Source organism: Polypterus senegalus, chromosome 8 (assembly GCF_016835505.1).
Source record: "Polypterus senegalus isolate Bchr_013 chromosome 8, ASM1683550v1, whole genome shotgun sequence".
NCBI classification, from domain to species: domain Eukaryota; kingdom Metazoa; phylum Chordata; class Cladistia; order Polypteriformes; family Polypteridae; genus Polypterus; species Polypterus senegalus.
Window position 1 is genome coordinate 150,072,325 of NC_053161.1, and position 12,315 is coordinate 150,084,639.

Consider the following 12,315-nt stretch of genomic DNA (forward strand, 5'->3'; position numbering starts at 1 on the left):
TCTCGCTCGTTTGATCGTGACTGCAGAATGACCAGTGTGTTAGAAGAGAAGAGATCTCAGACTGGCCGCCCTGTATGTCAATCAAGTGGCAAATGCCACAGGGAGGATATGATAGACCAACGTTTAAAAAAAAATTTTTTGAATGCAACGTGATCAACCTGCACTACCTTTGCGATCTACCGGTCAATCGCGATCAACGCATTGGGCACCACTGATATAACTGTTAATATTTGTCATTTTCCAGTCCTTCAAAATTTCCCCAGTACACAGTGATGTCCTAAAAATATGTGACAAAGGTTTAAATATGTACTTGTTAACCTCCTTAAGAATTTGAGGATAAATATTATTTAGTGCTGGTTTGATTTCAGCCTATTTAATCTAAGTAGCACTTCTCTCCCTCTACAATTTCTAAATCACTCAGTACCTCGTTAGTAGTCGCTTTTACTGCTCAGAAGTTAACTACTTCCTCACATGTAACAATTCCTCAAATAAAGATTGTAACTAATCCTGATGTGCAGTGTTGCTTCCATATTTATATATACTTTTTTTTTAATCGTGCAGTTTGTACGTTTCATTTTGTATTCTTTCCTCTGTAAAACATATTGTAATAAATAAAGAAGGAACGACAGATGCACCAAATGTTGGAACAGCAAATGGTTTTCCTCATTTAAACTAAATTTAATTTACATTTAATGATTGGTAATGAGAAATATACTACTGATACCAACAGCTAAAAACTTTCTGAGAAACAAATACTTCCAAAAAATAATCAGACAACCAGTAGGTTAATTTGACAACTTATCTGGTTTTTTTTTTTGTTTTGTTTTGTTTTTTTATTGTAGTTACCTTTCTTGTCCTGCTCAGTTAAGCACTTAAAAATGCTTCCTTTCTTGTTTTCATATCAGATGCTTTTCAGCATGTTACTTTTTGAAATGAACAATGCTTAATTAAAAACAAAAATGCTGTCCTCTTTGACAAGCTTGGTCAAGTATTGCTTGCATTATCCGTTTGGGTTGGTCTCTCAAATTTCAACAACATGGATTTCCATATGTGCCAACAATTTTAAAATGCCCCGAAAACTCTCACTGTTTTGCTGTCTTTGAAATCTTTGTCCCAGATGCCACTGGAAAACTGAAATTGAAAATTTTAGGGGTTGGAATTGTCCAAATGCCCACAAGGCAATATTGCACCAATGTTTTTGTCATGAAACTAAAATGTCATTTTTTAGTTTTCAGTCGAACGCACCGAAATTAAATTCTGCAATGCCCTTTTATTAATTACTAGACATGGTACCCATCGAACATCAAATAGAATAATGTGAAAATATTTGCTATCCCTCTTGTTGTACCTTCAGTGCCTTTTTTCTGTATTTGCATGTGTGTGAACATCTCCTCACCAGCAGCTCACTCTCTCGTATTCCCGTAAAGTCTCCAATTTACAGGGAAAACTTGGGGCCTGGTTGCAGGATTGGCACTCTAGCCACCATAAAAAAATCCAGACACTATTCCAGTGTGGTGCTGAGGAGTCACCTGTAGTATTCTGGTCCCAATCCAGGTGGTTCATCGTATGGTGGGCATGCTCCCAACCTGCTTTTCAGACTGTCATTATTTTACGGTTTTATACTTTCAGACTTTAAAGGCAACTCTGTCAGGGGGCATCTTAAGCCTTTACTAACACGTCTTCCCTTTCTCAAGCACATTCCCGTAAAGCCCACTTCTCAATCTCGGTCATTATTTTCGAGGAGCCTCTCACCTCCTTTCCAGTTTTATATTTTCCATATCTGAAGGAGACTCCCTCAGCATGTTCCTTTACTCCTCCATGTGCACCTTACATTCACACTTCCCCTTTCATCGCATCAAAGCCAGACTGCTCCTTGGGACTGGGACTTGGTAAAGGACACACTAACCTGACTGTTGCATTACATAGTACATTACTTAACAGAAGTTACAATTAAATGTCATATGCTTAATAGGTAAACATTTGTTTATCTATTAAACTTAATAAAGAACAACTCTGATGCAATCCACTCTACTAAAACCTTTTCTATAGATCATAGAAATGGTTTTATGGTAGCTTAGCTAACTTAGCAGTCTCAATAGCAAGACTGACAAAGCTCTGTTAAATTACAGAACACCCAATTGTTCACAATCAAACTTCAGCTCTGGTTGAACCTTTGGAGTGATTTGGTTTGGCTGTCAACCAGTAAATCACATTAGACACTCCCTTGTCAAAAACATTCTTTAACTATACACAAATGTATCTTTCAAAATTCTTGCGGCTACCTAAATGTCATGAGATACAAGTAGACCATTAATGTGCTATTTTCAGAATACAAGTTTCAACTGTTATGCACAAAAACAAAAGCTACTGAAGTCAAATATGGAACATTTTCATGGTAGTTAACCACGGAGGCAAATAATAAAAAATAAAAAAAAAGAAGAAATGCTTTGATGTGTCTTATCGACTTTTTATTTTTTTGTAAAGGAATATTTGTTTTTGTTTTTTTTTTGTGGCCAACAGAGCCACGTCACACATAATATTAAAACACTGGAATATTAGACAAATTGTGAGAACAGGCCACTCAGCCCAAAAAGCTCCTCCATCTTATTCACCTACGTGCTGTCCAAAATAACATCAAATCGAAATCTGATGATCCCCAAATCATACTCTCCATCACGCCACTTGGTAAAATGGCAGATTTAAACTCGATTGGCCATCTAGGAAAGAAACATCTAAATCTACAGGAGTTTGTGAAGACTACAGCCCAAATGGGATGGAGGACTTCAGTTGAGTTTTTAGCATTCCCCATTGTTTGATTGGATCAGTTAGTGTGCATGGAGAACTCTAAATAATGAAAGAAAAACCTTCAAGAGCTCCTGTCAGGTGAAGCCCTATTATTGGTGTGCCAGAGTACTTGTTCCTGCCATAATTGTCATATTGAAACAACTAATCAATGTCACTGACAACAATCTGTGTTAAAAACAGTTATGAACAAATTTAGTTATAAATTAGGTGCCATGTTACATATTATGTACATCTTTTCATTGAGGAGGGTGACATGGAGGCACAATGGTAGTGCTGCTGCCTCTCAGCAAGGAGACCTGGGTTCACATCCCGGGTCTCCCTGCATGCAGTATGCATGTTCTTCAGGTGCAGATTTCCTCCCACAATCCAAAAGCATACAAGTTAGGTGGATTGGCAGCATTAAATTAGCCTTAGTGTGTGTGTGTGTGTGTGTGTGTGTGTGTGTGTGTGTGTGTGTGTGTGTGTGTGTGTGTATGTGTGTGTTCGCCCTGCGATGAACTGATGCCCCATCCAAGGTTTGTTCCTGCCTTGCGCCCTATGCCAGCTGGGAGAGACTCTGGCACCCACAGCCACCTTGTTCAGGACAAAGTGGGTTAGAAAAGGGCTGAATGACTTCACACTGACCAAGAGTAACATTAATCACATATATTCTGAAATATATTTGAGCATGTAAATATGGTGAAAGGTCAAGGACCAAATATTTTAGAATTCTATTTCATGCCATGATTCTTTCAAGATCTCCAAAAAATTAGTTAACTTGGCACGGAAGCACAACCGCTGCGTGGGGGAAAGAAGAAAACGCATTGTAAAGGTTCTCTCTGTCACCCACACTTAGGCATAATCTAGAAGCAAGCACTCTCAATTAGCACATTTACATGTGCATCAATAACCTGATTATTCACAGAAACCTAAAATGTATATGTAAAGCATTATTTTGATTAGAGAAACTGAGCAATTGGCCTCTGAGAAACCTGATTAACAGAGGTAGATTTCTTACAAATAATCCAATTATGCAGCCATGTAAACCTGTAACTGGGTTACAGTCAAGAATTCTGTAATCTGTGCATGTCAGTCACACTCTGTCTGTCTGCGAAAGTATTTGCATTGCACAAGGTGTCAGCAGTACTGTAATGGGAGGAAGCTTCCACAAAATAAAATTCCAGGGGCAAATATAATCGCCTGAACATTATCCCTTCACCTGGCCGAAATAATCTGCCTTAATATTTCACAACTTGCTAAATTTACAGTATATTGTTGATCTGAATGTACAGTTGTAAACTCACTGACACAATCTCAAGAGCAGTAGGCTAGCACATTAATAGTAATGTGCATTGTACAGTCAGATTATGTTTAAAAGTAACAAGTAAACTAACATTTTACTGATGTAAAAATGCCTTTGTTACTATTACTGCAGCAGCACAGGGTGTAAAGCAGGAAGCACACGTACCACCTGTCCTTTGGAGGGCTCAATCACAAAGTCAGGCAGAAAAGAGTGTGCTACATGCTATAAGGTAACAAAAACGTATAAATAAAGCATCAATTTAATTCGACATACATAAAATTAACATGAGAACACTATCACAGATGTCACTCTTATTTTCTGATCCACAGTGTCAGATGATCACTTTCAACTCTTTTTTTGCACAATTTAATGATATTGGAGCATTCTGACATATGAGAACTCCAGAAGATTACTCGCCCATGTAAACGCAGATTATTAAGAAACCAAGTTTCTGCCTTAACTGGGTTATTCACCTTAACCCGGTTAAGTGTGTACATGTAAACGCACTCAATGTCACTTCCTTCCATTTCTTTTTTTCTTCTATGACAAGGTGAAATCTGACTCAAACAAAAGGAAAGGTTATGTCTACAAAGTATTTTTTTCATTGATAGTGACAGCCAGTATTTAATGCTGGAAAATGAATGCTTGAAATGTGCAGCACTCAGTCCATGTCCCTGAGCTTTGCTGCCTTTTACCAGATGAAAAATCAAACACTACAGTCTAGGTAACTTTTGTCAATGCTTAAGAATGGCTTCAGCCTTCCATCTTTGATGTCAACAACAGCCTTGAAAGTGCTAAGTTTTACGTAATGGCTAACAGTTACACGACTGATATCGACGCACCTTTTTGTCAAATGGAATTTTAGAGCACACTTGAACTATTATTATTATTAAGGACAACATTGTTCAAGCAGTAACACTTTAATTTTTAATAAAATACTTTCATGTTTGCAGTTTTACAAACCACCACTTAATTGCTTCAACCAACTAATCAATTAATAAAATGGTAGCAAATTGGAGGTCTTTCTCTGCTGTAACATTAGGAAAACCAAAACATAAAAGTTCAGCATAAATGTGGACAAAACACTTGGTACAGGAATGTCTGTAGAAGTGCTGATGTTCTCACTGCACCATTCATCTTGGGCAAAACTAAAAAAAAATACTTGCCCTCAGTATAATTAAAATGATGTTTCATCACAAAACATATCTAGAATATTGATCTCCCAACCTCTAGTTGTTGCATTATCTATGCTATAACCAAACAGGATTACAACAGGGAAATGACAGACTTAATATATCAAATTATATATGCAGCACATTCTGCCATTATGTTTGTGGCAAACCCAATCATCTCAGGGTGTCAGTAGCCATACTCTGGTTACACACTCGGCCTAACACAACTACTTCTTTCATAAACTTAATTCCAGGCAAAGGAGAGTGTTCCTTCCAACATCTTTGCTGCCAATGCTAAGCACCTTGAGCATGAGAAAGGCACTATATAAATAAAATGTATTATTATTATTATTACAGAGTTGTGCACAAATGTTTTCTGATCTGCCAGTCTTTAACTTTTAAGCTTTATCTGCTCTTAATCTGCTCTCCATTCTCCTTTAAGCCCTTTGCTTCCATAATGGCTTCCCATTTCAGTATCTTGCCTTTCAGTTCTGCTTCCACTTTTTTTTTTGTTTTTTAATAGCAGTAAATGACAGGCACACAAACAGGCCTACAAATACCTCTCTGATCACTGAAGCCAGCATTAACACAAATAGTAACAGACTTAAAACAGATTCCTGTTAACACCTCACCACTAAATTAAAGCTCAAATATTCTTTCTCATTACCCATCTCCAGACCATCGCTCCCACTTCCACATGAAATCATATCTCTGAAGCACTAAACTTTCTTTCTCAATATCTACTGTACTTTACTCCTCTAACAGCACCATGACAGATTTATCTTACAGACCTACAAAGGCAAAATCCAGCATCTTTCACTTCTGATGCATTTCCATTACAAGGATTGAACATTTTCTTTGCCTAGGCAAGAAACCAAACGGTACCAAAAGACTCATAATTTTTATCTTGAGCACATTCAGAACTGAACATTGCTTAATGCAGGTTTTCTAGGTCATTAGTGTCATCTGTGCAATATACCATCACCATGCAACATGTTGCCACTGTCCTTACCTTGAAAGTTCTGCCTTCTTTACCTGAACAATCCTACACAAAATAACTCACTAGATGTACTCATAAGAAAATGGCACCAATTACCAGCAGCATCTCTCCCAAACGGTGATGGACAATCTATTTTTCATGTGTTATTTTGTATTATTTTTTTATTTTTGTGTTTTAGACAACAAATACCCCAAGCACCCGCTACAAATGCACAAGCTGAGTATTCAGGAGCACATATGGAGAACAACAAAGTAGTCCTGCAAACCACTTGTACCTCTGCCTTTTTCTACTTTTCTTTAAGTTAGTCTGGACCATAATTTTAATGCTAAACTAGCCACCTTGTCGACTTAATGCCTCAACTAAAGTTAGGTAGATAGTGTATATAGACAGATAGACAGAGAAATAGAACTCTAGGTGGGAAGTACACATTTTCTCAGTGAGGCACCAATATGACGTCATTGGCATGAATTAAAAGAAGTGCGAGTCTCTCTTCTGTCACAATAAGAGATCAACACATCTGCTGCCACTCAACTGTCTCGAGTATTTCCGACACCACTCAGATGATCAATTTAATCATCTTCAATCCAGTGTTGCACTGCTCAATTCTCACCAAAAAATAGTCAATCATTCTCTTTCTGGACCATTTTCAAAAAGCCTCTTTCCAATGCATCATCAAACTCCATAATCCTCTGACACTCAAAATATCAAAGCCAAAAAAGCCTTATAATCTTTAACACGGGCAGGCAGGGATCCATCAAAGTTGCCATCCCGTGCAATAATGATCCTCAATAACCCTGGTATGAATTTACCCCTCAACCAGCACCACCTCTGGGAACATTCCAAGTGCAGATCAATAATATTACTTTTTTTTTTTTTTTTTTTAAAACAGCTGGGGCAGAGGGAAATAGAATGATTTGCACTTGGCTCACAAAGTGACACAAAGGCAGGGACTGAGCCGGAAACCAACCTTGTGGTTAAAGGCAAATGCTTTAGTCACTTAGCCAACTGCCTGCCAATAGACTACAGAAAATTAAAAACTTCAAAAAAGAAAAATGAGTGCATTTCAGGTATGTGTGTATTAGGCCTGTCAAAGTAAAGCATCAATAATTTTGAAATTGATCGCACTCATTAACAAGTTCATTTTCCTTAATCACATTTAGGGCAGGTGTTGTTTCACAACCTTTACTATTTCAGCCAGTCTATTAACGATGGCCTTGAAAAAACATTTATGATGGAAGCTTTCAATTTAAGGCTCTACCATACAGTTTAAAGGACAAAAATGTATAGCTTTGTATACTTAGTACTGGCAACTTTAAATATCACAGAAGTAAAATGTATCTAGAGTATCTAGTAGGAGTAAAACATGCTAATGTTAAAAGCGAAGGTTAAATCAGACTAAAATCCATTAATGCCCAAGTTGATGGCTGAAAATCTACTCGCTATTGAAAAACAGACAGCATCAAACTACAGAGCTCAAAATATAGCTGAACATAAAGGGTGGAGAGACCTTTTATTCCTAGGCAATGTTTTACATAGAATACAGTGTAAACAATACATAAAAAAAATTACATTTCTTAGGTTTTGCCCAGAGTTCCAACTAAGCAGAAGTACTTCTCAAGTTAGTTTAAGTTGCCTTTATATGCTACAACTGCCCCAAGTCTGTGATTCATTGACCAGACACGTTTAAGATTATATTTTAAAAAAATAAATAATCACAGTGCAAAGCATTTCTATTAGATTTTCTACAACTGAAGAATACACTTAGCAAAAGTACAGGAGTCACATTTACACTACTACTCCAACTGTAACCCGATTCAGATTTTCCTACATATCTGACACAGACTGGATTTTGGTGTACTGTACACCCAAACCCATACTGGATCCTTGACAACAGATACAAGCCACATTTGTGCGTGTAACTGAATTCCATATCTGATTTGAGTTTAAAAAGTCACTTTTGGAGTTTCACTCAAGGATGTGGCGGCTTCAGTCTGTCGTATTTGTGCATCACGCAACACATTAAAACAATATGAAAGAACAGTTAGAGGCACAGCAAACTACATTTTTAATAAACTGCTATGGTGTGCCTACTCACTATACTCAGGAAATGAGCTAAAACATAAAAGCTCATTTGAAGCAAAAATAAAGAAATACAACCAAAAATGCAGGGATTCATGTTTATGCCTTACTTGCGTCACTACATATATACAGCACAGACATTCCATTTACATTTACTTATTTTGCAACATCTATATTCAAAGCAGTTTGCAACATTTGAGATACAATTGGTTACTTTTGTTTAGTTTTTCCAATTGGAGCACAACCCAGTTAAGTGACTTGCTCATGTTCACACAGTGTCAGTAGTGGGAAATGAACCCACAACTTCTGGGTTTCAGGTCTAAAGCCTTAATCATGACACCACATTAGCTCAATGTGCAATCAAGGCACATTTAGACCATGAAGACACCACATACTCCACCCAAAACCCATGCTGGCATCAACACCTTATGGCATAAACTCAGCGGGACAGCGAGTGCTCCCTGCAAAAGCCTGGACGACTAACACATGGAGGCACGACATTTTGGATTCTTCTAAACCGATACCAGGACTACTGCTTTCCTTTATGTTAATAACTGTGATGTTATTAAAAACTATTACTTTTGTTACTTTCAAATAACATACAAGTTCAAAGTCAAGTTTACAGTCACATGTGCACAGTAAGTGGAATTCTTGCTTGCATCTCCTCAGAATTACGACACTGAAACAATACCGGCAAATAAAACACATGCACACACTTTCCAGAAAGTTGATTCTGTTCATCTGGACATGGGGGATGGAACTATGTCCAGATGAACAGAATCAACTTTCTAGAATTTCCTTACCTGGATTATTGAGCATGGGTCCTCCCTGCGTGGAGTTTGCATGTTCTCCCCGTGTCTGCGTGGGTTTCCTCCGGGCACTCCGGTTTCCTCCCACAGTCCAAAGACATGCAGGTTAGGTGGATTGGTGATTCTAAATTGGCCCTAGTGTGTGCTTGGTGTGTGGGTGTATTTGTGTGTGTCCTGCGGTGGGTTGGCACCCTGCCCAGGATTGGTTCCTGCCTTGTGCCCTGTGTTGGCTGGGATTGGCTCCAGTAGACCCCCGTGACCCTGTATTTGGATTCAGCGGGTTAGAAAATGGATGGATGGATGGATTATTGAGCATGCAGCAAGACACAAACACACACACCAACCAAACAAATTGCACATGGTTACTTACATACACAAAAACAACCAACTGTTTCACATCCTTAAGACTAGTAGGTAGAAGCTGTCCATGAATCCACTGGTATAAGTGCCAATGGCGCTGTACCATGCGGTAGGAGCGATATAAGCGGCTGTGCAGGATGGCCAAGGTATTTAATAAGTCTATTTACCTATCTAAGGCAGTAAGGGTTTAATTTATCCTGAACAAAAAGGGACCACTATAGTGAAATATGATACATAAAGCATCAATATGATTCTGTCATTTGTGGCATAGCAGTGCAGTGCAACTGTCTGGGCTTACATCCCATGTAGACACTGCCAGCGTAGAGTTTGCATGTTGTCCCTTGCTCCATCTGTGTGGGTTTTATAAATAATCTAAACTGGTTCAGTGCAAGCAAGTGTCAGTTATGCCCTGTGATGGACTGGCATCCTGCCCCTGGTTCTGTCTTTGCCCAGTGCAGAAGGGATTGGCTACAGCTCCGCATTATTGTTAACTTGGCAAAATGGTTATAAAGATGGATGGCTGGGTCACACAGAAATTAGAAATATTGCATATGCTTACTTACCGTCAGTAAAAATGCAGGTTAGGTGTATTGGTGATCCTAAATTGTCCCTAGTGTGTGTTTGGTGTCTGGGTGCAGCCCAGTGCAGGGTTTGTTCCCTGCCTTGCGCCCTGTGTTGGCTGGGATTGGCTCCAGCAGACCCCCGTGACCCTGTAGTTAGGATATAACGGGTCGGATAATGGATGGATGGAACTGCATTACCAATTAATGTTTCATGTGCTTACCACAGAAGGCGCAGTATAAAATAAAAACTGCTGCTTTACTCAACTTTGTGTGCACTTTTTGTCAACAAAGATAGTGACAGATGTTTTTGGATTGAATTTTGAGAATGTGGCATTATGTTCTGCTCAAAATAATATTCTTGAGTGTTTTGCTCTGTATCTTATAAAACTGCCAGTTGTGTAAAATACATATTCATGAAGCAGATCAATCAAAGCTTCAAACTTCTGTTATGAATGTGCAATGCACTTGACCACGCCTGTCTGCCCTGGTTACTATCAGGCAATATTTTTACTTCTTCATTATACGGACAATTTCACCCATTGAGGGTGTAGGTCTTTTGTTTTGTTTTGTTTGATGTCATGGTACATTATTTAGCAGCTGAACCTTTCTTAAAACGCTGTTACGAAGATATAAAATAATCCACATTAGATTCTTATTTCAGTAAACACAACAATCCCAGATTAGAAGCTAATAGTGATGAGGGTCAACAATTCCTCCAAACCGACACGTGTCTTAAAGGAGAAGCAAAATAACTGGAAATAAGATGTTCATAAACGGGAAGGTGATCGGTGACATCTCCATGCCGCTTCCACCTTACCTGCACAGGTGACTTGGCGTTGTACGCGCCGTACTTCTAAATTAAACATTGGCAAGAAACTAAACATAGGGGAGGGATTTGCCCGACCTCAGCCACAGACTTTCCCAAAAACGAAACCATACCGTTCATACGTCAGAAAAGCAGACACCTTGGCGCGACCTCACAGAAGCTGCCAGCGCTATGGACACGGTGGCCCCTGCCAGTTGTCACCTGCTCAAATGGGCGTTGGCCACTGGGCCCAAGTACAATACAGTACACAAGTGGCGGTACGAACCTGAAGCGTCGTGATGTGTTTGTCGTTGAACTTGTTCTCGCAGTAGCGCAGTACCAGCGACGTCTTGCCTACGCAACCTTCTCCCAGCAGCACCACCTTAAACGAATACGATTTACTGCCTCCTCCCGCTCCGCCACTCGCCATCGCCGAACTGCTTCCTTCTTCAGTGGGGCCAAGAGGAAGAAAAGAAAAAAAAAAGAAAGAAAAGTCCAAATCCGAAAGGGAAATGTCCGAAAATAAAGGAAAGGGTAAGGCAGATCAGCAGCAGCTCCTCGGACGTAAGATCACGTCAGTCATGTGACCCGAGCGACTGCAAATAGATCCAGACGACAGGAACTCCTTTTTCCAATTGAGACAGAACACTTCCACTTCCAGTAAGCTCACCTCGGCCGCGGGACGGTCGCGCAGCAGCTGTATCGCGCAGGACTTAATGGCGTCTCTTTCCTCCTACGTCACGTTCCAGGTATCACGTGGGACAGTGGGGGCGCGCGTGCGCGCGCACGCACGGCCACGGTCTACGTCACAGTCACAGTCATTCATTCATGTATTTTGCGGGCTAGTTCGTTCACAGAGTTCGGATTCCTTATTCAGCGGCGATGAAGGTTAAGCTGTCCAATCTGTTTGAGTAGATCCGACATCAGTGTTGGAAGTTAATCAAAATGGTTTCGGTTGTAATGTATCCGCAAAATTTATAGCTTTTCATTTTTGTTAATCCCATCGCATAAAGGGGAGTCAAAAGTAGGGTTCGTTGATTATTTGTATAAGAAAGCACTTGATAAAACGGATGTGTACACTGGACTTAAATCTCGGTGAAATTCAAAGTCCTCAAATTATGGCAAAACTTGCGGAATACTGAAAATTCTTTATCCATTATACCAGCTGTGCTGTTGGTCTAAGATGGGTTGGAATGGAAGTAATCAACGTAGACGTCGGCGTTACTGTTTGCAGTGCACCGTGCAATTCATTTGCTTCTGTTATATGCCATCTGGCATGGGATTCCTAAAATCAGTATTAACGTTTGTGGTGCGCCATCTATTGGAATGATAACTACAATACATTGTATTACTAAAATGTTAGTGATGCGCCATCTGTTGGAATGACAGAGATATTGCAAACGGAAGGATACACATACATACTGTACACTGATCCTCTCA

General features: G+C 39.4%; 1 protein-coding gene across 1 annotated transcript in view; it reads right to left on the reverse strand.

The window, feature by feature from the left end:
- The window catches only part of rab21 (RAB21, member RAS oncogene family), an 86,041-nt gene extending 74,416 nt beyond the window's left edge, over positions 1-11,625 (reverse strand). Inside the window, exon 1 of the mRNA XM_039761919.1 lies at positions 11,162-11,625. Within this exon, the coding sequence (XP_039617853.1) occupies positions 11,162-11,305 (144 nt within the window). The 5' untranslated portion in view covers positions 11,306-11,625. The remainder of the gene's footprint in view (positions 1-11,161) is intronic.
- Between the last annotated feature and the right edge of the window lie 690 nt (positions 11,626-12,315).